This window comes from Astyanax mexicanus, chromosome 2 (genome assembly GCF_023375975.1).
Source record: "Astyanax mexicanus isolate ESR-SI-001 chromosome 2, AstMex3_surface, whole genome shotgun sequence".
Lineage (NCBI taxonomy): Eukaryota > Metazoa > Chordata > Actinopteri > Characiformes > Acestrorhamphidae > Astyanax > Astyanax mexicanus.
The window spans coordinates 1,666,227-1,694,164 of NC_064409.1; the positions used below are offsets into that span (position 1 = coordinate 1,666,227).

The 27,938-nt window shown below is 37.1% G+C and overlaps 1 protein-coding gene across 5 annotated transcripts in view; it reads left to right on the forward strand.

Annotated features, from left to right (window-relative positions):
* cacna1c (calcium channel, voltage-dependent, L type, alpha 1C subunit) overlaps positions 1 to 27,938 on the forward strand; it is a 326,406-nt gene that overhangs the window by 291,369 nt on the left and 7,099 nt on the right. For 2 of the 5 annotated variants that reach the window (XM_049473023.1, XM_049473052.1), the window contains exons 31-45: positions 5,697 to 5,744; positions 7,950 to 8,087; positions 10,155 to 10,220; positions 11,477 to 11,568; positions 12,501 to 12,657; positions 14,474 to 14,601; positions 15,228 to 15,324; positions 16,259 to 16,361; positions 16,925 to 17,026; positions 17,463 to 17,590; positions 18,828 to 18,962; positions 24,508 to 24,845; positions 25,393 to 25,518; positions 27,324 to 27,442; positions 27,522 to 27,619. In XM_049473023.1, coding sequence (XP_049328980.1) covers positions 5,697 to 5,744; positions 7,950 to 8,087; positions 10,155 to 10,220; positions 11,477 to 11,568; positions 12,501 to 12,657; positions 14,474 to 14,601; positions 15,228 to 15,324; positions 16,259 to 16,361; positions 16,925 to 17,026; positions 17,463 to 17,590; positions 18,828 to 18,962; positions 24,508 to 24,845; positions 25,393 to 25,518; positions 27,324 to 27,442; positions 27,522 to 27,619 — 1,875 coding nt within the window. Of the gene's footprint in view, positions 1 to 5,696; positions 5,745 to 7,949; positions 8,088 to 10,154; positions 10,221 to 11,476; positions 11,569 to 12,500; positions 12,658 to 14,473; positions 14,602 to 15,227; positions 15,325 to 16,258; positions 16,362 to 16,924; positions 17,027 to 17,462; positions 17,591 to 18,827; positions 18,969 to 24,507; positions 24,846 to 25,392; positions 25,519 to 27,323; positions 27,443 to 27,521; positions 27,620 to 27,938 lie in introns of all 5 variants that reach the window. The other 3 variants (XM_049473038.1, XM_049473045.1, XM_049473030.1) reach the window with 2 other exon arrangements.

Sequence of the window (27,938 nt, forward strand, 5' to 3'; positions counted from 1 at the left end):
GCCAATGAAAACCCAAAAATCAGTGTCTCAGAAAATTCGAATATTATACAGTATAAGACCAATTGGTATTTTGGTACTCAGTGTGGGCAGTGTGCCAAGTCCTGCTGGAAAATGAAATCTAACCGCATCTCCATAAAAGTTGTCAGTAGCAGAGGGAAGCTGTAAGATATGAAGTGCTGTAAGATTTTGTGGGAAAACAAAACTGCACTGACTTTAGACTTGATAATAAAACACAGTGGATCAACAGCAGCAGATGACAGACATGTCTCTCCAAACCATCACTGATCATCAGTAAATTTTACATTTAATTTTCATTTCAAGTAAATCAAGGGATCAGAGTCTGGAGGAAGAGTGGAGAGACACACAGTCCAAACTGCTCGAGGTCTAGTGTGAAGTTTCCACCAATCAGTGATGGTTTGGAGATGGTTTGGGTTTGAACTCAAAACCCAAATAAGCAGTTTTTCAGGAGAGAAATCTGTGTAGATTAACATCCAGCACTCGTTTGACTTTTTTAAGAATTACAGTTTTGTTTACTTAACTTACTTAGCTTAGCTTTACAGGTTTACAGGTTCAGAGGTGACCTGCTGAATTAGAAGGAAAACATGGAGACACCCCTGTTCCTTACTAGTGTCTCATAGTGCTCCTTATAATCAGGCTGCCTTGTAGTGTGAACAATATGGTAAGTTTGTGGTTGTAAGGTGAATAGATATGAATGCTTTTGCTAGCCACTGTACATTGAATTAAAAAATGATGCTTTTACAAAATGAATTAATTAAATTACTTAAATTAAATTAATTTGAGCTCCAGGGAGCAGGGCTAGCCAGTATTTTCCAAGTCTCTGATTCTATGCAACATGAGAGAACTTCTTTTCTGAGTGTAAAATGCTGTAAAATGAAAGTTGCCTGCGAGTAGAGTCTCGTGCTTCTCTGGCAGTCTCGCAATTGCACATCCGGAAATCCACGACCGAGCCGGTAGTGTTGTGCGTGTGCATGGACAGGGTTGCCAGATCCTTTGCAGTTATCCGCGAACACCATATAATCTTTGTATTAAAAGTGCAAACATTGTGCAAACGTTAAAGTGTGTAATCGTGAACGAAAAAACACTATTATATTATATTGTGGTTTACGGCGGATCTGCAGAGGATTTGAGTAAAGAGGACAATGTATTTTCCTCCATATACCATGTAGACAGAGAACATACACCCATTACCCCACAATACCACACTATACACACATACATATACACACACACTTTCACAAACACACACACACACACACACACACAATAATCTCCCATTCCCATCCCTCCACTTTCTCTCTCTTTATCTTTCTCTTTAGATTTACACTAACTAAATGTACTCCTCACGTACCACAGTAATCGCCACAGATACCGAAATGATGACAGACGCTGTTCTGTGAATACACTGTGTGTTCAAAAATATATAAACACCTACTTATTAACAGAAATATATGATTTATTATGTTGGTATTTGAGGGAATGATAATACAGACAGATCCACAGCTCTATAACTTAATGCATTGAGAATTTTAATCATGTTGTCCTTTAATCATTTAATAATATAAAGCTATAATTTAAAAAGTTACCCTTGTGAAAAAGGAAATTTACTTAAGAGCATTAAAAGTATGTTTAAATTAGGTACATTTTCATTTTATTATACTTTTTTTTTTAATACACATTAAATATACTCTCTCAGTTAAAGTCACCAAACCTGTTTTTAGGGTAGATTGTTTTCCTTTAATAAATGAAATTATCATTAAAAAAAAGCTTTTTATATTTAGGTTACATTTAGGTTATATTTGTCTGATATTAAATGTTTGTTGATTTGACAAAATGTCAATTTTATAAAAATGCAAAAGACAAAAGAGACCTTTCACACAACTGTAAAGTATATAGTACAGTATATAGTAAAGTATAATATGGTATAGTACAGGGGTTGCCAAGACGTGATACAGCATGAAATATCTGGCCTGTGAGGTTGTAATGGTTGATTATGGAAAATAAAAAATAAAATGTTTCTCTGGAGAGCTTTTGTTTACATCCCTCCCCTGTCTCTCTCTCTCTGTCGCGCTCGGCTTGAATTAAAATCCTTTATTTCCCGCCCGTTTTCAGCTTTTCCGCCCATTCTCGGGCTCCCTAGCTCTTTATAAGGGCGTTTTTTTTCCCCGGTTGTGTCCCAATTCACTAGCAGGAGCAGCATTAGTTTTTTTTTCATTTCTTCTTGGGTTTACCTGCTTTGAGATTAACTGTTCTGCAATTAGATTCAACAACCCTCTGGGCTGGAGAGCTACTAGTCTGTATTAATTGCCGACCCCTGGTATATAGTGTGGCTAATCAAGAGTAGTGCATTAGTAGTGCATTATTAGCTTTCTAATAAGAAGGATCGTTTGTATACTTTTGGATATATAGTGTATCACACATTTCTCTAGCGTGGGATTGCAGTTCGGGGCTCAGACAGTGAATGTTTCCTGTTCACAGGGAACATGCTGCCTAACGCCCAGACAGATACGCTATCAGGCGTCTCCTCCACACCGTACTTTTAAAAAGTACTGAAATACATGAAAAGAGTAACTTGTTCAGAATGCATGCACAATACATCTTGAAAAGGCAGATTATTAGTACAGTAGAAGTATGAGTGAGCTTATAGACTATTAAAAACACCTTTAAATGGACCTTGCCTTGTCTCTGGTGAAGAATATTTTAAACATGATGTTTAAAAAACTAAGGATTTAGAGCTTTTTTACCCATAAAACAGAGAACAGTAAAAAAAAAGGATGTTTGAAGGGTTATGTCCATAACCATAAAAGAACCATTTTCAGTTCCCTATTTCTGAAAACTGTTCAAAAGTTTTAAAACATGCCAATTTATTCCCTTTATTTTGCCATTTAAGCTGAAATGGTACAAAATCTAGTGTACAAAGTGCCAGAGCCTTTAAGAAAGCAAGTGATCTGGACACTGAAAAAAGTAATGTTGTTTGTAAAGATATTGTAAAAGTATATTCTACATTTGTTTTCAAACCATATAGAGTTTTTAAAAACAGAGGGGTGATTTTTAGCTCACAATTAATTGATTATCAGCATACATCTCTTAGTCATAAAATATATAAGTACATATAAATATAAGTATTTTCTTTAGATTAGAAATTACAGATAAAGCCAGAGAGTGGTGAGTACTGTTTCCTACTCCTTTAAAAGACGTCTGGCTGACCCACATGGAAACAGCAGCTTTAGCCTTTAGCTCTTTAGATTAACATGATTAATAAGCATTGAGTCTCAGTTTCAGCAGAGAAGAGAAGAATTAGAATTAGAATTAGAATTAGAATTAATCTGACAGGAGAAGAAGAACTGCAGTAATACAGTTATTAATTATATAAAGATAAAATGAAAAAAAAAGACTATAGGAGGGTTCTAAAACTAGCTATAAGTTATAACCAGAAGCATAAAAGAAGTGACTTAACATATATAACACAATAAAAAAGTAATTTAGAGTTATTTCCAGAACTGTTCCTTTATGAGGAGCTTCTTTAAATGTTAAACTTCACTTCTGATTCCCCCCCCCCCAAAAAACAAGATTTGCAAAATGGACAATACTTTTAAATGGTTTAAAAAACCTTTTAATTATGTAAAGTTCCTATATTGATAATGTTAAAGGAGTCAAGTATTGAGAATGCATTTTCTGAAGTATACTGATTATATTCTGCCTTTTCAAAATGTATCATGTACTGAATACAGATACTCTATTTGTGTATTCTGAGAACGTATACCACAGTTATCCCAACCCTGCCTACTGGAGACACACTCACATACACACATACTGTCACACAAACACACACAAGCACACACACACTACAAATACACTTCAAATACACTATAAAACACTACAAATACACTTCAAATACACTATAAAACACTACAAATACACTTCAAATACACTATAAAACACTACAAATACACTTCAAATACACTATAAAACACTACAAATACACTTCAAATACACTATAAAACACTACAAATACACTTCAAATACACTATAAAACACTACAAATACACTTCAAATACACTATAAAACACTACAAATACACTTCAAATACACTATAAAACACTACAAATACACTTCAAATACACTATAAAACACTACAAATACACTTCAAATACACTATAAAACACTACAAATACACTTCAAATACACTATAAAACACTACAAATACACTTCAAATACACTATAAAACACTACAAATACACTTCAAATACACTATAAAACACTACAAATACACTTCAAATACACTATAAAACACTACAAATACGCTACAAATACACTATAAAACACTACAAATACACTTCAAATACACTATAAAACACTACAAATACACTTCAAATACACTATAAAACACTACAAATACACTTCAAATACACTATAAAACACTACAAATACACTTCAAATACACTATAAAACACTACAAATACACTTCAAATACACTATAAAACACTACAAATACACTTCAAATACACTATAAAACACTACAAATACACTTCAAATACACTATAAAACACTAAAAATACACTTCAAATACACTATAAAACACTACAAATACACTTCAAATACACTATAAAACACTACAAATACACTTCAAATACACTATAAAACACTACAAATACACTTCAAATACACTATAAAACACTACAAATACGCTACAAATACACTATAAAACACTACAAATACACTTCAAATACACTATAAAACACTACAAATACGCTACAAATACACTATAAAACACTACAAATACACTTCAAATACACTATAAAACACTACAAATACACTTCAAATACACTATAAAACACTACAAATACACTTCAAATACACTATAAAACACTACAAATACACTTCAAATACACTATAAAACACTACAAATACACTTCAAATACACTATAAAACACTACAAATACACTTCAAATACACTATAAAACACTACAAATACACTTCAAATACACTATAAAACACTACAAATACACTTCAAATACACTATAAAACACTACAAATACACTTCAAATACACTATAAAACACTACAAATACACTTCAAATACACTATAAAACACTACAAATACACTTCAAATACACTATAAAACACTACAAATACGCTACAAATACACTATAAAACACTACAAATACACTTCAAATACACTATAAAACACTACAAATACACTTCAAATACACTATAAAACACTACAAATACACTTCAAATACACTATAAAACACTACAAATACACTTCAAATACACTATAAAACACTACAAATACACTTCAAATACACTATAAAACACTACAAATACACTTCGAATACACTATAAAACACTACAAATACACTTCAAATACACTATAAAACACTACAAATACACTTCAAATACACTATAAAACACTACAAATACACTTCAAATACACTATAAAACACTACAAATACACTTCAAATACATTCACAAACCCTTGCATACGTAGAACTGCTACAACACATTTAATGCACATTTAATGCTATTATCATTAAACACTTGTACACACACACACACACACATATGTACACACATACACACACACACACACACACACACACACACACTGTTTTGTGGCAGCTGTGTGATGGGAGGTCAGCGCTGCAATAGCTTTGATCTGTCTACCTTTCTTTAAAGCCAGCTGACCCGTCCTCCTCCACCCCCTCCTCTGTGGTAAGACCAATGGTACGCACCGACGGCAATCAGAGCCCGCCTCAAACTCCACCCCCTCATACCCGTACCTATCCCATCATCCATCAGCCATCCAGCATGTCCCACCCTTGTACACACACACAGAAACACACACACATACTGAAAGTGGTTGTGTGTCAGTTGCATTGTTACTACATTGTTATTACATCGCTATTACATCGTTATTACATAGTTACTACATCTCTAGTGCATGTCTTTGTGCTTGTTGTCTCTCTATTATTATTATTATTATTATTATTATTATTACTACCACGCTCTGTGAGTATTATTGTGCTCATTGTGCTGTGCTCTGTGTATTACCCCTCCCCTCGCTATAATATCAAGATGCAGTACTTCTAACAGTCTTTCTAACAGAAAAGAAAAAGCTGCAGAAAATCATTATTTATTAATAAACATCATTCGTCCTAATCTGTCCAGTAATCATCAGTTATCATCGCTTGTAGGTTTGTGTGTTCACAGCTGCTTTTCAGAATGATTATATAGCTTTTATTAGTGCTGTGGCGGTTTACAGTGGTTCTCGAATAGTATTTCTGCAGAAATATATGATCTAAAACATCATCAGCTTTTCACACAAGTCCTAAAAGTAGGTGAGATGGGCAACAGGGGGAAAAATAAGAAGATTTGGGTCCCAAAACTCCAATTCCCAGAGTCCCCGGCTGTGATGTGATCAGTGGCAGCCAGCCACACCTGTGAACCACTCTATATAAACCACAGTCAAACCCACACTTCTCTGTCGCACCTTTGTAGAGAGGTGACCGGAAACAGAGGGTGTAGGAAAAGAAAAGAAAAGAAGCAAAAGGCTCACAAAAAGAAACAAAAAGATCTAAAATTAAAGCCATAGAAAAAGAGATATAAAAGATCTTAAAAGAAAGCAAAATGGAGATTTTTTTTATTTTTTTGAGTAATTGTGTGCTTCATTTGAAGCTGAAAGCTGTCTCTCTTTTTTTACGTGCCATTTTGTGCCATTTGTTTTTAACCCATTTTAATAAAAACACTATTAAAACATATTTATAAATAATTAATTAAATAAACAAATGATTATAATAAATATACCTGAGTAAACATGTATAATTACAAATAAATAAATAAGTAGATTAGTAAGTAAGTAGGTAAACAAACAAACAAGAAAAATATTATGCTTTTGAACTTTTAAACATTTGAAAATGATTTTAGCAAATTGAAAATCTCTGGAATATAATCAAGAGGAAGATGGATGATCACAAACCATCAAACCACCAAACTGAACTGCTTGAATTTTTACACCAGGAGTAAAGCAGCATAAAGTTATCCAAAAGCAGTGTGTAAGACTGGTGGAGGAGAACATGATGCCAAGATGCACGAAAAAAAAACTGTGATTAAAAACCATCAGGTTTATTCCATCAAATGTTGATTTCTAAACTTTTAAAACTATCTAATTTTCTGTAAATAAATGCTCTAAATGAGAATATTTTTATTTGTAATTTGGGAGAAATGTTGTCTGTAGTTTATAGAATAAAACAACAATGTTCATTTTACTCAAATATAAACCTATAAATAGCAAAATCAGAGAAACGTATTTAGAAACTGAAGTTTTATCTTTAGCTTTATTTACTTTTAGAACTTGTGAAAAAAAAATCTGATGATGTTTTTGATCATATTTATGCAGAAATACAGAAAATGCTAAAGGGTTGTGGCAGTTAATTGCATTGCAATACTCATATATATATATATTAGAGAAAGTGTGATATATTGAGATGTAGCTGAAAATATAGGTTATCATGCACAGTATCGTGTACCGAGGCCTGTTACAGGAGGGTGAACTCTTCTATTTCTATTTTTATTCTTTCTATTTGTCTGTAATCTGATTCTCTCATGAGCTGGGTGTTGATTGTTAGATAGGTGCGCGCTGATTTATGATTTTTTTTATTAATATTTGTTTTATTGCAACATACTAATGTGTGTGTCTTGTGTGTATGTGTATGTGTGTTTGTGTGCTTTTTTTTGTATGTATTCATTGTGATGCACATGTGGCTCATACGTGGCTTTGTGTGTGTGTGTGTGTGTGTGTGTGTGTTCTTGTGTGTGTGTGTGTGTGTGTGTGTGTGTGTGTGTGTGTGTGTGTGTGTGTGTTTGTGCTTGCACATGTATGCACTGCTTGGTGCATCCGTGCGGTCGTCTGTGTCCGTCACTCCCTGAAAGGGGCTCCAGAACACGGAAGATAATGCCAGAATCTCCATCACCTTCTTCCGGCTCTTTCGCGTGATGAGACTGGTTAAGCTGCTATCTCGCGGAGAGGGAATCCGGACTCTTCTGTGGACCTTCATCAAATCCTTCCAAGTGAGCAGATACTGAGCAAATCACGAGTCACGAGCTCCAATTGAGGACCAAAAATGACATAAGTATAAATAAATAAATGCACATATAAATGTATAAATAAATAAATAGATTAAAAAATAAATACACGCATAAATAATTGTATAAGTAAATGAATAAATGAATAAATACATTTCCTATTTATTTATTTATTTATTTCAACATTTCTACATGTATTTATTTATTTATTTCAACATTTCTTAATTTATTTATTTCTGTATTTTTGCATTTGTATGGTAATTAGGTAGGCGGTTCTAATTAATAACCATACAAATGCAGAAATACAGAAATGTGGAAATAAATAAATGAATAAATAAATAAATAAATAAATAAATGCACATATAATTTAATAAATAAATATATAAATAAATAAGAAATATACTTATTAATTTATTTATTTACCTATACAATTATTTATGCGTGCATTTATTTATTTATATATATATGTGCATTTATATATATATATATATATATATATATATATATATATATATATATATATATATATATATATAATATATATATATATATATATGTATATATATATATACATATATATATACATATATATATATATACACTACCGTTCAAAAGTTTGGGGTCACTCAAACAATTTTGTGTTTTCCATGAAAAGTCACACTTACCACCATACGTTGTGAAATGAATAGAAAATAGAGTCAAGACATTGACAAGGTTAGAAATAATGATTTGTATTTGAAATAACATTGTTTTTACATCAAACTTTGCTTTCATCAAAGAATCCTCCATTTGCAGCAATTACAGCATTGCACACCTTTGGCATTCTAGCTGTTAATTTGTTGAGGTAAGCTGGAGAAATTGCACCCCACGCTTCTAGAAGCAGCTCCCACAAGTTGGATTGGTTGGATGGGCACTTCTGGCGTACCATACGGTCAAGCTGCTCCCACAACAGCTCAATGGGGTTCAGACCTGGTGACTGCGCTGGCCACTCCATTACCAATAGAATACCAGCTGCCTGCTTCTGCTGTAAATAGTTCTTGCACAATTTGGAGGTGTGTTTAGGGTCATTGTCCTGTTGTAGGACGAAATTGGCTCAAAATCCCGCAGCCGCCTCTTCACTGTAGATGTTGACACTGGTGTTTTGCGGGTACTATTTAATGAAGATGCCAGTTGGGGACCTGTGAGGCGTCTGTTTCTCAAACTAGAGACTCTAATGTACTTATCTTCTTGCTTAGTTGTGCAACGCGGCCTCCCACTTCTTTTTCTACTCTGGTTAGAGCCTGTTTGTGCTGTCCTCTGAAGGGAGTAGTACACACCGTTGTAGGAAATCTTCAATTTCTTAGCAATTTCTCGCATGGAATAGCCTTCATTTCTAAGAACAAGAATAGACTGTCGAGTTTCAGATGAAAGTTCTCTTTTTCTGGCCATTTTGAGCGTTTAATTGACCCCACAAATGTGATGCTCCAGAAACTCAATCTGCTCAAAGGAAGGTCAGTTTTGTAGCTTCTGTAATGAGCTAGACTGTTTTCAGGTGTGTGAACATGATTGCACAAGGGTTTTCTAATCATCAATTAGCCTTCTGAGCCAATGAGCAAACACATTGTACCATTAGAACACTGGAGTGATAGTTGCTGGAAATGGGCCTCTATACACCTATGTAGATATTGCACCAAAACCAGACATTTGCAGCTAGAATAGTCATTTACCACATTAGCAATGTACAGAGTGTATTTGTTTAAAGTTAGGACTAGTTTAAAGTTATCTTCATTGAAAAGTACAGTGCTTTTCCTTCAAAAATAAGGACGTTTCAATGTGACCCCAAACTTTTGAACGGTAGTGTATATTTACCTATTTCACCATTTATTTATTTATTTATATATGTATTTATTTCTATGTTTATATGTGTATTTATTTATTTATATTTCATTCATATATATACGTTATCTTTGGTCCTCCATGAGCTCCAACATTTGCCAAATATATGTTTGTCAATGATAAAAAAAAAAATCTAAATAAATGTTTAGTTAATGATCGGTCTCTTTCTCTCCACAGGCTCTTCCATATGTAGCATTGCTCATCGTAATGCTCTTCTTCATCTACGCTGTTATTGGAATGCAGGTAAGAAAGCGCACATCTCCTGTGCAGCGCGTCATTATATTATTGCTCTCCAGAGAAAAACACGTATCTCCAAAACAGGAACTTATTGTCACTTTACTCTACGTCCTGTACATTTGCACTCTTGGACACTATTGACTCTATATGGTACATCCATGTGACATTTAAAAAGCATGTTTAAAATCAATTCCACTAATTCCTTTCATTTTCTTTCAAGAAAGTCTTTATCTTAAAGAAATGACCATAGACTGTATATAGCTGGACAGAGCATCGTCTGTCAAAAGTGAAGCCACCACAGGTCGGGCGCCCCCCTGCTGTTCGGTTTCAGAAAGCTGTGTAACCCCACCCATCCCCATAGGATTCAATGGTTATTGTAAAAAGGCTGGTTATGGGCGGGACCAATAACAGACCATCAGCTCCGCTCCGCTCTGCAGCCTGTGACCTCGAGGCAGCCCTCAGGGGCGGGGTTATTTAAATGAGTAGGCTGTCTCTCCACAGTCTTTCTCCCTGCGCAGACTCGGGTTTCGGGGGGAACAGCAACACGGCGTCCATCTTTTTTTACAGTCTCTGGAAATGACTGCTGTTACTGGCACTCACTCCTAGTACGTTTTATGTTTTGAGTAACAGGACATAGAATTGGCTAAATGGTGCCTATGCTAATAGCATGAGGACACTGACCAGCGCATTCTAGTGATTTTCCCCCAAAAATTGTATTTTAAAAACAAATAAATAAGATGTAAGAATTGATGTAGGTAACAGGACTGAGTGTTGAGATTGAGCTCCTCGGTCATTGTTACAATAAGATCAAATATACAGAAAAACTAATGAGGGAACTTAATTTTGGTCTTCCTATGAACTTCCTGTTATAGATGTGACTTCCTGTTGTGGAATGTTCCATGTTTCAGATGATCAGGGTAATGTCTTACGGTAACAGGACTGAGTTAAAGCATAGATGATAGATGATCTCTGAGGATTTTAATAATTATCTTTATTTATAGTTAGAGAGTGGGGAGGATGGGGAACAAATGCTATTCTTTCAGTGTTTTAAGTAGTTTTTACTAATGTTTTTAATAACATATCTTACTTTCGCTATTAGGTCAATATACCAGACACTATTTTTAATAATAAAATGAATTTTAAAGTTATTTTGTGTGCACATGTATACATGTAATTTCCCGGGGTCAGAAATGGCACAGATTCGGTTGAATGGCTCTTATATTTTTGCTAATAGTAACTCTCTCTCTTACATTATTTTACAGGTGTTTGGTAAAATAGCACTGAGGGACAACACCCAGATCAACCGAAACAACAACTTTCAGACCTTCCCACAAGCTGTGCTACTTCTCTTCAGGTCAGACTCTCTTTATCCATCAATTCAATCAATTCTCAATCAATTTATAATAACAACATAATAACAAAATTACAGTTATTTACAATAAATACAGCTCTAGAAAAAATTACGAGGGCACTTCAGTTTCTGAATGAGTTTCTCTGATTTTGCTATTTATAGGTTTATGTTTGAGTAAAATGAACATTGTTGTTTTATTCTATAAACTACAGACAACATTTCTCCCAAATTACAAATAAAAATATTCTCATATAGAGCATTTATTTACAGAAAATGAGAAATGTCTGAAATAACAAAAAAGATGCAGAGCTTTCAGACCTCAAATAATGCAAAGAAAACAAGTTCATATTCATAAAGTTTTAAGAGTTCAGAAATCAATATTTGGTGGAATAATCCTGGTTTGTTTTTAATCATTGGTTTCATGCACCTGGTCATGTTCTCCTCCACCAGTCTTACACACTGCTTTTGGATAACTTTATGCTGCTTTACTCCTGGTGCAGAAATTTAAGCAATTCAGTTTGGTTTGATGGCTTGTGATCATGCATCTTTCTCTTTGCGGAAAATGAGAAAGTTTTAAAAGTTCAGAAATCAGTATTTGGTGAAATAACCCTGGTGGTTTTTAATTACAGTTTTCATGCATCTTGGCATCATGTTCTCCTCCAGCAGTCTTACACACTGCTTTAGGAAAACTTTATGCCTTTACTTCTGGTGCAAAAATTCAAGCAAGTTGAATTTCTTGATTATATTCCAGAGGAAAAATCTAAGAAACTCATCATTTTTAAGTGATCTCTTATTTTTTTCAGAGCTGTATATTTGTATTTAGACAATTCTACAGGGTTCACAAACTTCCAAGCACTGCTGCATTCATTTTTTAAGACAACACTAATTCAGACCCATTTTTACTGTCTTCATTGTGTTGGTGTGTTTATATACAGGTGTGCGACAGGTGAGGCATGGCAGGAAATCATGCTGGCCTGCTCCCCGAACCGCCCGTGTGAAAAGGGCTCTGAAGAGGGTCCTACCACAGAGGAGTGCGGCAGCCACTTCGCCATTATCTACTTCGTCAGCTTCTACATGCTCTGTGCCTTTCTGGTGAGTGAGATATCTTTATTTAGATCATTTAGGCCCAATTCCATTTTTCATTTTTACCCTACCTCTAGTTTTACCCTTTCCCTTGGAACAGAGTTACCAGAGAAAGGGGTTAAATCTTTTTCCTAATAAAAGAATTAAAAAAAACTTCAAGTAGTCAATACAGATATATATAATATATACAATCTAACCACCTTAAGAGAGCCTCTAAGTGTTTTACGTAATCTTATTTATCCTTAGCTTTTATTTCTGTAACGTGGTAGCTCACCTAAAGGTGGATTTTAACCACCAACCTTATGGGTGGGGGACTAGAGTAAACTAAGTGAGCTACCAACTGAATTATTTATAGAGAGACCCAAGTGCAGAGTGGAACTGAGATAAGGGTTAACAAGGGATATATGTATTTTAAATAGAAAATGAAAAGTTGCTTTACAGAGGGAAAAAACCCAACCTCTGCTTAGTAAAACAAATGAAAATGCACTGCACTGCTGGAGGAGTTAAATAAGTGATTTGGACCAAAGGGACAACTTAGACTGCCAGGGGAAGGCTGGCCAGCTCAAATATCACAGAGCAAAGAAAATCCAAGACTAAACTTCCCAAACAAATAAACAAACTCAAAATACTTAGAGGGAAAACTATTTCTTTCCCTTTCACTTTTTTTTTTTTTTTTTTTGGAAAGGAGAGTTTCCAGAGAAACCCTGAGAGGAAACCTCAGAAGGGTAGGTCTGGGATACACAATAGCAAAGAGCAAGAGATTCAAGGAGAACACTCGAGAGAGACTTGTGCGTGTCAGGCAAACTCAAGACTGAGCACAGGGCTAGGGGTTGGCTCTCCTTAAATAGGAGAGGACCAGGTGTTGCTAATTGCCTGTAATCAGGGTGCAGTGGTTCTGGGTTTCCCTCTGGTGGCTGGGGGTGGCATAGCAGGTTGCCCAGCCACAGTCTGCACCCTTACAATTTCTTGTTTTAGTTCTTCTCTAAGTTTTTTTCTTTAACTATAAATATATATATATATATCGTTATTTTATTTTGTATTAATACTTTTTAATTTATTTTAAATTGTTTCTATAAGTATTATTATTATTATTAGTAGTAGTAGTAGTAGTAGTAGTAGTAGTGGAAGCAGAAGTAGTATTAATAAAAATAATAATAATCAAATCAAAATAAAACATTGTATTATGTAAGTTTCTTTTAGCTTATTTGTTATCTAATTTTATTCACTGTTCTTTTAATTTTTTTCAATTTAAAATAATTAAATATTTTATTTATTCATTTATTTATTTATTTACTATTATTTTACTATGTAAGTTTGTCTTAGCTTAATTTTTACTTTTTTATTAACCTCTTATTTTCTTTTTATCTTAATTTATTCTCTTTTATTCATTGTTATTTTACATTTTCCTTTCATTTTAAATGATTAAATGTAGTTATCAATTGTATTGCCATGTCAATCCCTGTATATGTAAATGCTCGACTACATAAAAAATGGCTGTTGCCTTCAATGTTTTTCTGACTCAAAATAAAGGTTAATTTATTGATTGATTGATTCCACCTTAAATGCCGCAGCCTCTTGCTGTCTGTTGCACTATTTAAGGTGGAATGGGAAATGTTGGCTTGTTAGCTAGTTACTGAGACAAACTAGTAGTGATTTTTTATGCTTGTTATGAAGAAAATGGCCATAAAAGATTGAAACTGAACATTAAACCATGGTAATATAGTAGTTATTGTACTTGTTAACAAGGAAATACTCAAATATCATATAAAACGAAATTAAAATCACTGCATTAACCTGTGTTTCTGTTTTTCCTGTAACAAAAAAGATTATCAATCTGTTTGTGGCTGTCATCATGGACAACTTTGACTATCTGACACGTGATTGGTCAATCCTGGGGCCGCATCACCTGGATGAGTTCAAGAGGATATGGGCAGAGTACGACCCTGAAGCCAAGTTAGTTCCTTTCTGTTTTCTTATTATTGTGATGCTCATTGCTATCTTACACCCACCAAATTAGCAACAGTGCAGCAGAACTTCTGAATATATCTACACTTATGGGCGTGGTGTTCTGGTGTGTTCAGGTACATTTCTGGAGTTTTATCTTGTTTATCTTGGTAACAGAAAACACAGGAGCTCCACTGACTGAATACAACCTAGACAGACGCCAACAGTCAGACGTTCATCGCTATCTTGGCAACACAGGCCAACAGAATAGTAAATAAAATAACATTGCTGTTCCCGTAAATGAGCTGCTGGAGCTCCTTCACAGCGTCAACCAGCAGCTCAGTTTCCTCTACTGAGAAGAGTTTGTTGGACACGTCCAGGTAGCTGCACTGTTAAAATAGCAATCCACCAAAGACAGAGCTCACCTGATTCTACTCTTAAAGGGAATGATGAACAAGCAAGTGATACTCTGATTGGTTTATTTTACGTTATGCCCAAAATTAACAACATCCACATGCTTTTTGTGCGTTTCGAGCCGCACAAAGTGTACTTTTCCCACCGTTATGATAGCAAAGACACTCTGAGACACTTTTCTTTATTTGCTTGATGCTATGTGTTGTGTATGTTAATCACAGGGGGAGGATAAAGCATCTGGATGTGGTGACGTTGTTGAGGAGGATTCAGCCGCCGCTGGGCTTTGGCAAACTCTGTCCACACAGAGTGGCCTGCAAGGTACCGACATAGTCTACCCCCTTATGCATATTGTTGCCATCATGCAAAAACCTTGTATCTTCATTTTTGTCTGTGTATTTTCTGAATTAATGTGAATCTGGCATTTGTTGTTTAGTTTATACCAGAATTTTAGGATGAATGAACCAATAGAAATGGTCCAAAATGACTTGGAATAAAATATTTGTACTTTGACTGTCATTTATGGTTATTTCTTTTGGAAATACCATATTTTTCGCACTATAAGCTGCACTTAAAATCCTTTAATTTACCCAAAAATCATCAGAGCTCCTTATGTATGAATTCTATCAGTCAGGTATTAAGGAGCAGTAAAGTCACTCCACTGAAGTACAGAGTTATACAGGAGTTTCAGTTTAGCAGGCTAGCACTGCTGGAGCAGCATTAGCATTAGCTGTGCATTAGCATTAACCATGCTAGCTTTTTCATCTTTCAGAAGGAAGTATTTTGGACCAAAGTCTGCACGATTACCATGTTAATACAAGCTAAGTGTGACGAACCGCTAGCTAATATCATCTTGTCTTACTGGTGTAGCTTTGTTGGGCGACATTAGCTTTCAGTTAGCGGCTAATTGCTAATGCTCCAGCCTTAGTGCTGGAGAAATTTGGGAATCTAAGCTTACTTTAAATAAAGCACAGAAGCACTTCATTTACCAAATAAACAGTTCTCAGGAGAGAAATATGTGTAGATTAACATCCAGCACTCGTTTAACTTTAAAATAAAGTATTTTTTTAAGAATTACAATTTTGTTTATTTAGCTTAGCTTTGGTTCATTTAAATTAGTTAACTACCCCCCTGTCTCTTAAAATGCACCATAATCCAGTGCGCCTTATAGTGGAAAAAATACAGAACATGGTTTTACTTCGAGAGCTTTACATCTGTGTCCATCTTAACTGTGTGTGTGATTTCTGTACCTCAGCGGCTGGTGTCCATGAACATGCCGCTGAACAGTGATGGTACAGTGATGTTCAACGCTACACTGTTCGCTCTGGTGCGCACCGCCCTCCGCATTAAAACTGAAGGTAAGAAGTTTAATTTAAAATAAAAAACAATACATTGGTGTAAAGCGTAATATTTTAAAGAAAGGAAGATTTTTTGTTGAATAGCTCAACTCCATTCCCCTCCTGCATTCACAAACACAGTGCTTTTAGCCGATACGCAAAACAGGCTTTTAATGCTTTTCAGTGATATGGCTGATCATTTATCCAGATTTTTTAATTTTCTAGTTTTTCATTTTAGCCTTTCTTAAACAGAATTTCAGGAAAAATGGGAAAAAGTTAATCTTTTTCTCGATTTTCAGATTTTTCCATTTTTGATGGTTAAATTCAACTACCTTTTGTTACAAAATGCAAAAATGAAAAAAATCAGAAAGTAAATAAAATAATTTTACTTTTTTGCATTAAGCCTCAAACGATCAGAAAATTAAACTGATAAATGTTACACTAACTACAGTATGATTCCTCTGTGTTGTTGGTTTTGTTTTGGAGCGGAACCAATTTTTACCATGTGTTGAATCAGCTCTAACATCATTACTGTGGTGTGTGTGTGTGTGTGTGTGTGTGTATTAATGGCTGTGTGTTTTTAGGTAATCTGGAGCAGGCGAATGAAGAACTGAGGGCGATAGTAAAGAAAATCTGGAAGAGAACCAGCATGAAGCTGCTGGATCAGGTCGTGCCCCCAGCTGGAGGTCAGCAAAGGCTTTGGGCATTAGCTGATGTTTAATAAAGCTGTAAAATAGTAATAATAAAAACATATATCATGATGATGTAGTCTGAAACATGTCAAGGATGCAAATCAGAAATGTTGGTCCATCAGAATAATAGCTCTTCTTTAAATAAAAGCTTTTAAAGCATCGTTAGTTGGCAGAGATTATTTAGTGACTTTTATTTTGCCATACAGAGACGAAGGTCAGTGTCAAAGATGTTTCAATCCAAAATAAATGGCCTTGTGCTTAGTGGACATGTGACTTGCATCAAGGAGGCATTGAAATGATTATGATATTTAATGTTTAATGCAGCCACATTGCTTGAACACCACAGTTTGAAAATTGTAATAAATAGCTATAATGAAAGTAATTTATTTTAGTAATTTATCAGTCTGTTGATGCTGGATTTTGTCTCTAGATGATGAGGTGACCGTGGGGAAGTTCTATGCCACATTCCTCATTCAGGAATACTTCAGGAAGTTTAAGAAACGGAAGGAGCAGGGTCTGGTGGCTAAAGTACCTCCAAAGACTGCTCTCTCTCTGCAGGTCAGTTACTATTCCAAACACTGTTTATATATTACATACACTTTGCTTTTCAAAGTTACTTTTAAGTTACTGCTGCCTCAACATAACAGTTTTGCCAAAACTTGCTTTATTGAAAGCTTTGCTCCACCTTTGGAGCTTGTTCTTTAAGTGTGTTGCTGTGACTCCAAACATTTCTTCATATTTGATGTTGTTTTGAAGCTAGATATTTGTGTGTGTGTGTGTGTGTGTGTGTGTGTGTGAGAAGCAGAAGAAGGAAGGCTCGCTGTGTGTGTGTGTGTGTGTGTGTGTGTGCGTGTTTGAGATGAGGGGGGCTTACTGTGTGCGTGTGTGTGAGAGAGGTGGAGAAATAGGGGGGCTCGTTGTGTGTGTGTGTGCATGTGTTTGTGTGTGAGAGGTGGAGAGTGAGGGGGGCTCACTGTGCGTGTGTGTGTGTGTGTGTGAGAGGTGGAGAGTGAGGGGGGCTCACTGTGTGTGTGTGTGTGTGTGTGTGTGTGTTTGTGTGTGAGAGGTGGAGAGAGAGGGGGGCTCACTGTGTGTGTGTGTGTTTGTGTGTGAGAGGTGGAGAGTGAGGGGGGCTCACTGTGTGTGTGTGTGTTTGTGTGTGAGAGGTGGAGAGTGAGGGGGGCTCACTGTGTGTGTGTGTGTGTGTGTGTGTGTGTGTGTGTGTGTGTGTGTGTGTGTGTGTGTGTGTGAGAGGTGGAGAGTGAGGGGGGCTCACTGTGTGTGTGTGTGTGTGTGTGTGTGAGAGGTGGAGAGTGAGGGGGGCTCACTGTGTGTGTGTGTGTGTGTGTGTTTGTGTGTGTGTGTGTGTGTGAGAGGTGGAGAGTGAGGGGGGCTCACTGTGTGTGTGTGTGTGTTTGTGTGTGAGAGGTGGAGAGAGAGGAGGGCTTGCTGTGTGTTTAGCCTGTTAGCTTGTTAGCTCTTAGCTCGCTAGCCTGTTGTTATTTTGGCGTGATTACGGCCGACAGTTCAAGCAATAAAGCGACGACAGCAAAAATCTACAATATATTTTACTAAGGAAAATTACAAAATAGCAATGCACAGTAACTTGGAAAAGTAACTTTTTTTATGTGATTACTTGATTAGAAATCTAGATTAGATCCTTAGATTACTCACTACTGAAATAAATGGTCAGATTAGAGGAAAAGCATTAGTAATTACTTTACTACATGTTACTGACATCAGTGGGCACTACCAGTCATTAATCAGATAACGTATATTTGTGTTTGTGTTGCAGGCTGGCCTGCGAACTCTACATGATATAGGTCCAGAGATCAGGAGGGCGATATCTGGGGACCTGACTGTGGAGGAGGAGCTGGAGAAGGCCATGAAGGAGACGGTGTGTGCGGCGTCTGAAGACGATATCTTCAGGGTAAAGGTCTGATACATTTTTCTCTTTTCCTCCAATCAGATCAGATCAGATCATCGCTTCTGCTGCTGGAGCTTCCTGAGCGTTTGGGTGATCACTGCACCTCACAGCCAGATCTGCTCATTACGCTTACATAGCATCACAATACTGACAGAAATGATAATCTTTACTGAGTTCAGTGTGTTGGTGGATTCTAATAGAGCTTGCTTAATGTGTTCACATAATAGGCAAATATACAATACTTAATACTGACTATACTGACTAATAAACTAGTCATATAATTGGCTAAGTTACTGAAAAACACCTTTGGCCCAACTTAAATGAAATAAACAATAATCAGAACCTCTGTAACTTTTACTGAAGACTTCTACTGAATTTAGCTGTTTTTCACTTTATTTTGAGTGTTTTAATATATATAGATAGATAGATAGATAGATAGATAGATAGATAGATAGATAGATAGATAGATAGATAGATAGATAGATAGATAGATAGATAGATAGATACTTTATTGATCCCCGGGGGGAAATTCTTGGCATCCAGCAGCAGGTTACACAATACACAAAGTTAAAAAAGATAAAATATAAAATATAAAGATACATATAAATACAATCAAATAAGAAATAGAATATACAGTGTAAATGTACAGTCTTCGTGTGTGTGTGTGTAATGGAGATGGAGAATGGAGGTAGTGCAGTTGAACACAATAGACAGTGAACACCAGTTGATGTGCATAATGTGAGGATAACTGATGTCAGCCAAACAGAAAGTGCAAATACACAGTTATATAATAATTTAAATTAAATTAAGCAGTGCAAAAGATACGTAAACAGTAGATGAATTAACTAGTGAATGAACTACTAGTGCAAAATATGGTAGAACTATAAAAAGTGTTCTAGGCATCAGCAAGTCTGAGAGTGTGTCCATAGCTGGGGGTGTGTCCATGGTGTGGCCAGAGTGGCCGGAATGAAAAAGTTTCACAGAGTCTTTAGTTTGCTGTGCTGAGAGGAGTTGAACAGTCTTATGGCCTGAGGAACAAAAGACTTTCGGAGTCTGTCTGTGGAGCAGGACTGGGACAGCAGTCTGCCGCTGAATGAGCTCCTCTGCCTGGTGATGGTGCTGTGCAGAGGGTGGTGAACATTGTCCATGATGTTCAGCAGCTTACTGAGGGCTCTCCTCTCTGCCAGTGGTGTTAAGGACTCCAGCTCTAGTCCCAACACAGAACCAGCTTTCCTCACCAGCCTGTCCAGTCGTCCAGCATCCCTCTTGCTGATGCTGCCTCCCCAACACACAACAGTGTAAAAGAGGACGCTGGCTACCACAGACTGGTAGAACATCAGGAGGAGTTTCTGGCAGATGTTGAAAGCCCTGAGCCTTCTGAGGAAGTACAGTCTGCTCTGAGCCTTCCTGTAGAGGGAGTCAGTGTTCACTGACCAGTCCAGCCTGTCGTCCAGGTGCACACCAAGGTATTTGTAGGATTTGACCACCTCCACGTCGACCCCCTCGATGGAGATTGGCCGCTGAGCAGAGGGCCTGGACCTCCTGAAGTCTATGCACATCTCCTTGGTTTTGGAGATGTTCAGCTGCAGATGGTTCATCTTGCACCACATCACAAATTCCTCAACCAGGCTTCTGTACTCCCTCTCATCACCATTACGCACACACCCCACAATTGCAGTGTCGTCAGAGAACTTCTGCATGTGGCATGACTCCGAGTGGTATTTGAAGTCTGATGTGTACAGTGTGAACAGGACTGGAGAGAGAACAGTCCCCTGTGGTGCTCCTGTGCTGCTGATCACTGTATCAGAGGAGCAGTCCCTGATCCTGACATGTTGTGGTCTCCCAGTAAGGTAGTCAGTGATCCAGGTGACCAGGTGCATATCCACCTCCATCTCCATCAGCTTGTCTCTCAGTAGTAGGGGCTGGATGGTGTTGAAGGCACTGGAGAAGTCGAAGAACATGACCCTCACAGCACCTCCCCCCTTGTCCAGATGAGAGTGAGCTCTGTGCAGGAGATAGAGGATGGCATCTTCCACTCCCACCTTTTCCCGGTACGCAAACTGCAGTGGGTCCTCAGCATGGTGGACCTGAGGTCTGAGTTGGTCCAGCAGCAGTCGCTCCATGGTCTTCATCACGTGAGATGTCAAAGCAACCGGCCTGTAGTCATTCAGCTCCTTCAGGTGTGCCTTCTTGGGAACAGGAATGAGACAGGTTGTCTTCCACGTGGCAGGAACTCTCCCTATACGCAGACTCAGGTTAAAAACATGTTGGAGGGGCTCACCCAGTTGAACAGCACATGCCTTGAGCATTCTGGGGCACACTCTGTCCGGGCCAGCTGGCTTCCTGGGGTGAAGTCTCCTCAGCTGTCTCCTGACCTGGTCAGCAGTAAAGGTTGGTGGACTGGAGGAGATGATTTGTCTGCCAGTTGATAGTGTTGATGGTGGTGATGATGAAGATGGTGGAGGTGAGGGTGATGATGGTGCTGATGAAGATGGTGGAGGTGAGGGTGATTGTGCTGATGGTGATGAAGATGATGATGGAGGTGAGGGTGGTGGTGGTGATGATGATGACGGTGATGATGTTGATGAAGATGGAGGTGAGGGTAATGGTGGTGGTGATGAAGATGGTGGAGTTGGAGTTGAAGGTGATGGAGATGGTGGTGATGATGGTAGAGATGGAGAAGATGTTGGTGATGCTGCAGGAGGGTAGGAGGAGGGGGCAGCAGGAGCAGGACAGTCAAACCTGTTGTAAAAGTTGTTGAACTGGTTTGCTCTGTCCACACCGCCATCTACTGGGTTGCCGTTGTTGTTCTTGCACCCAGTGATGGTTTTCATTGCACCCCAGACTTCCTTCATGTTGTTGTCTTGCAGCTTTCTTTCCACCTTCTTCCTGTAAGACTCCTTGGCCTCTTTAAGACGTACCTTGAGTTCCCCCTGTACGCGCTTCAGCTCTACCAAGTTTCCATCTTTGAACGCGCTCTTCTTTTGGTTGAGGAGGTCCTTGACGGTGCTGGTAATCCAGGGTTTGTTGTTTGGAAAGCAGCGTACAGTCTTTGTGGGAACAGCAACATCCATACAGAAATTCAAGTAGTCCGTAACACAGTGAGTCACCCCCTCAATGTCCTCACCATGTGGGTGCAGCAGCACGCTCCAGTCAGTGGTGTCATAGCAGTCCCTTAGGGCTTCTTCTGCTTCAGGAGACCAGACTCTGAATGAGCGTGTGGTAGTGGGCTGCCTCAGTACCAGTGGTTTGTACTGAGGCTGCAGGAACACCAGATTGTGATCTGATTTCCCCAGCGGTGGTAGTGGAATAGCCCTGTATGCATCCTTCACATTAGCATACAGCAAGTCTATGGTCCTGTTTTTCCTGGTGGGACAGTCCACAAACTGGAAAAAGGCAGGCAGGGTAGAGTCCAGCGTTACGTGATTAAAGTCACCAGTGATCACATAGAAGGCGTCAGGGTGCTGTGTCTGCAGCGCTGCGACGGTGGAGTGGATGACGTCACACGCCGCCTGCACGTCCGCTCTCGGCTGGATGTAAACACACACGAGGATCGCGTGAGAGAGCTCCCGCGGCATGTAATAAGGTCGGAGACTCACCGCTAACAGTTCAATATCCCGACAGCAGATCACCTCCTTCACGTACACATGTCCAGGGTTGCACCATCTGTTGTTAATAAACAGCGCGATTCCTCCACCTTTCCGCTTCCCGCAAAGCACCGGGTCCCGATCCGCCCTCACTGAAGAAAAGCCGGGTAGCTGCACGTTAGCATCCGGCGTGTCGGGGGTGAGCCAGGTCTCGGTGAAACACAGCATGCTACACTCCCTGTAGAGCTTCTGATTCTTCACCAGACAGGCTAGCTCGTCGGTTTTGTTGGTCAGTGAGTTAACATTCCCCATAACCACCGACGGAACTGAGGGTTTGTACCTCCAGCGCTGCTCCGACTTCTTAGCCTTTAGCTTAGCCTTTAGCATAGCGCCGGCCCTGCAACCTCGGTACCTCCTTCTCAGATCATCCGGTATTGTGTGGACAATGCCCCCACGTCCCGCGGGTCGGAGGGCTAGCAGTTCTTCCCGGGAATAAACACGGTATTCCTCGCTGCCCCGCATATTTACACCAAAAATATCCTTAGGATATAAATAAGATGCACACTAGACGTGTGTAGTAGCACAGAGACGATAAATAAACGTAAAAAAACTCAGAAAAACACACAAAGAGACGGAGCTACTGGAACAGGCAGCCACTCGCGTCGGCGCCGGAAGTATAAGTATATATATTGATTATATATATATTGATATATATATATTGATTTTTTTTATTAGGGAGGAGATTAAAGGAGCAGATTTAGGTCTTGAATCTTTAGATTAGGGTAAGAACTAGGGTTTGGATCGAGTTTAAATTTAGAACAAGGACCAGAGTAATGGTTAGGTTTGGGTCTTGGACTAAGATTAAGGTTTTTCTCTTTTTTTAGTCTTTTCTATCCTTTTCCTGCTTTTTAACCTCTTTGGTTTTTCTTCCCCCTGTGCCCTATAAGCACATGGCTTTGTGTTATTGTCTTGTCTCGCCTTAGCCCCGCTCTGTCATTTGTGTTCTCTCGTGTCTCATTTGTAACCCCGCCCACTTGATTCCTCCCACAGGTGTTTCCTATCCTCTTTTTGTATATAGAGACCTTTGTTTAGGTCTTTTGTGTGTTTTTTTGTGTGTTTTTAGTATTCCCTGTATCTGTCTTATGCTTTCTGTTGCTTCAAAGGTTTTTCATGTCAGTAAGTTTGTTTTATGTTCTTAGTCTAGTTTTCTTAGTTTGTTTTCTTAGTCTTGTTGCTGTGTTTGTTTTACTTGTTTACTTGTTTATTTAATAAATATCATCCGATCTCTCATGCCTGTCCGTGACATAGGCTTTATCTTGAGGTTAGGATTAGGATTAGTTTCAGGTTTAAGATTAAGTTGTGTGTTGAGGTTAGGATTAGGATTAAAGTCATTTTCAGGGTTGGGTTTTGGACTGAGATTAAGGTTAGGTTTAGGATTCGGTTAAGTAAAAGTACCATATTAAGTCTATTTCATGTAACATATCAATATTGCATCTACTAAATATCAGTAATGATTTAACAGCACATCTTTACAATATTTACCTCAATGTATTCATTTTCACTACACTATGATCGGGAGATTGTTGGTTCGAATCCTGGTCATGCAGCTTGCCATCAGCTGCCAGAGCCCTGAGAGAGAACAATGTTGAGGGATATACAGGGGGGATATACAGCTGACTAGCAGCTGAATGGAAGGGACACTTGACCTGGTCAATATGCAATATATACTGCGGAATATTTCATTTACATGAATGCATGTTTGCGCTTTGCTCTCATTCATACTAAGAGCCAAGAATGAAGAATGAAGTTGTGTGTATTAATGCCAATGCAAGTTAAATATATTTTAATATGATTTTAATCAGTAAACGGAGGTGGAATATATCTAAACTCGTCTTGTTGTGCATTGGGGTTTTTTTGGGGTTAGTGTTTTAGCGTTTAATCGAGATCTTTTCCGTCTCCAGCGATCAGGTGGTCTCTTCGGAAACCACGTGAACTATTACCATCAGAGCGACGGCCGCGCCTCCTTCCCACAGTCCTTCACCACCCAGCGGCCGCTGCACATCAGCAAGTCGGGAAGCCCTGGAGAGGGAGAGTCGCCGTCGCACGAGAAACTGGTGGACTCCACCTTCACCCCGAGCAGCTACTCCTCCTCAGGTTCCAACGCCAACATCAACAACGCCAACAACACCGCCATCGGACACTACCCCAGCCCCTCCATCAGTACTGTAGACGGCCACACCAGACCCCTGCTGGCACCTGTGCTACTGCCTCACTCTTCATGGTGCTTCCCTAACAAGAGGTATGAAGAAAGCATTAGAATATCTCCAATAGAGCTGGCCGATTATGGGCAAAAAAAAAAAAATCTTGATTTTATTTACAAAAAACTTGATTTCGGTTCGATTCGGATGACAAAGAAATGGTTCAAAACTATGTTTACCTTTATTCAGAAAAATTGCAGTAAACTGCCAGGGCCTTTAAGAACAACAAATAAAATAAAATAAAACATCAAGATTTTTTAAAACGTCAAGATTTTTAGCAGCTGAACCAGGTGTGAGGGAGAAATCGGCCAGATTTAGCATTAAGTCAGATAATTTATTTATAGCAGCTTTGGGGCCTAATAGGAGAACTTCTGTTTGGCTGACCCACATGGAAACTCAGCTTAACATTGTATTAAGTCTCAGTTTTTACATAAAAACACGATTTCGATTAGATTTTTTTCCTCCTACTAAAATTCAAACTACAGATGACAAACAAAATGGTTCAAAACTATGTTTGCGTTTATTTTGTAAAATTTTAGGACGTTTTGTTGGATGTTCTGTTTATAATGTTTTATATAAATGTTTCAGCTCGGACTCAAGTGACAGCTGCCTCCCGATCATCCGGCGGGAGGAGGAGTCTGCTGATGAAACGTATGATGAGATGTTTAAAGAGAGAGAGTGCCATCCCGAGCAGAACATGCTGTCCACTGAAATGTAACACACACAACAATTTTATGATAAAAACTATAATATTTCACAAATCAACAGCAGCTATACAGTACCAGTCAAACATTCGGACACACCTTCTCATTTATTACAATATTACCTAATTACAATTACTTCATTTACACAATATTACTTAAATATTTTATGATACATAATATATTATAATTCCTGAATTGTTTATATTTTTAGTTAAAACTCACATATTACACTGTCTCAACACATGGATGGCATGTAATACATTCTTTATAGTATAATAAATACAATGTATTACATGCCATCCATGTGTTGAGAAATATGTAAAAAAAATTATAATTTAAGTTTAGGTATTATTGTATGCAGAATTTAAGTAAAGTTTACTAAAAGAAAGGATTGATTCAGTAAAAATAAATGAAGTAAAGTTTACTAAAAGAAAGGATTGATTCAGTAAAAATAAATGAAGTAAAGTTTACTAAAAGAAAGGATTGATTCAGTAAAAATAAATGAAGTAAAGTTTACTAAAAGAAAGGATTGATTCAGTAAAAATAAATGAAGTAAAGTTTACTAAAAGAAAGGATTGATTCAGTAAAAATAAATGAAGTAAAGTTTACTAAAAGAAAGGATTGATTCAGTAAAAATAAATGAAGTAAAGTTTACTAAAAGAAAGGATTGATTCAGTAAAAATAAATGAAGTAAAGTTTACTAAAAGAAAGGATTGATTCAGTAAAAATAAATGAAGTAAAGTTTACTAAAAGAAAGGATTGATTCAGTAAAAATAAATGAAGTAAAGTTTACTAAAAGAAAGGATTGATTCAGTAAAAATAAATGAAGTAAAGTTTACTAAAAGAAAGGATTGATTCAGTAAAAATAAATGAAGTAAAGTTTACTAAAAGAAAGGATTGATTCAGTAAAAATAAATGAAGTAAAGTTTACTAAAAGAAAGGATTGATTCAGTAAAAATAAATGAAGTAAAGTTTACTAAAAGAAAGGATTGATTCAGTAAAAATAAATGAAGTAAAGTTTACTAAAAGAAAGGATTGATTCAGTAAAATAAATGAAGTAAAGTTTACTAAAAGAAAGGATTGATTCAGTAAAAATAAATGAAGTAAAGTTTACTAAAAGAAAGGATTGATTCAGTAAAAATAAATAAAGTAAAGTTTACTAAAAGAAAGGATTGATTCAGTAAAAATAAATTTATGTAAAGTTTACTAAAAGAAAGGATTGATTCAGTAAAAATAAATGAAGTAAAGTTTACTAAAAGAAAGGATTGATTCAGTAAAAATAAATGAAGTAAAGTTTACTAAAAGAAAGGATTGATTCAGTAAAAATAAATGAAGTAAAGTTTACTAAAAGAAAGGATTGATTCAGTAAAAATAAATGAAGTAAAGTTTACTAAAAGAAAGGATTGATTCAGTAAAAATAAATGAAGTAAAGTTTACTAAAAGAAAGGATTGACTGAAGTTCAGTTCACTTATTTACTCTGTGTAACATTTAAATCTTGAAACCGAGTTGAAGTTACTTAAATTTATCTAAAAATTAAATTAAAAAGGCAAATGCAGAAAGTTGTGAAACTTTTAAAAAGTAAATTTCACGCTTTCTTTGTATAGTGTAATGTGCAGCAAAACATCAGAAAAAAAAAGAAAATACATGATGTCCATTGTAATGGACGCAGGGACTGAAAGAGTTACGTTAAATGAATGTATTATGTCTTAACATTTGACTGGTACTGTATATTAATTTTGTATAGGTATAGCTAAAATCCTGCTGTGCACTGAACTGTAATTTAACGTTTCGTTGATTAAATGTGTTTATAACAGGTTAGCACTGCAGGATGAAGAGTGTAAGCAGTTAGCTGAGATAGAGGAAGGGGGTGTGGGTGAGGACAGAAGACCATGGCAGTCTCCCAGACGAGCTTTTCTCTGTCCTACTGCACTAGGTGAGAATAATTCATACATAAAGGTGCATAAAGTCATGCAGAACACCTTTACTAATTTCAGTTCTTTCTTAAAACACAGGCCGAAGATCTTCCTTCCATCTCGAGTGTTTGAGGAGACAGACGAGATCTGATTCCTCTCAGAAGACAGCAGTACCCCTGCACTTAGTACACCACCAGGTCAGAAATAATACCAATTAATATTTAATATTATTCATATTTACTCATGCATAAAAAATGGAAGTTACTTAAGCAATAATACACTAGAGGTTTGTGCTATGATGTGTAATATTGGCACTGCTGTGATGCGGTCGTAGCAAGAAACCGAAGGCTGAACGCTGTAGATCAGCACAGCAGTGCCAATATTACACATTATACCTCGAGTTTATTATTGTGATTATACTACAGTTCCATTATCACTGTTTATTGAAAGATTTTAAGGTAAAGAGGAAGAGAAAATAGAATCGATTTGATTATAAACACTCCACTCCAAACACGC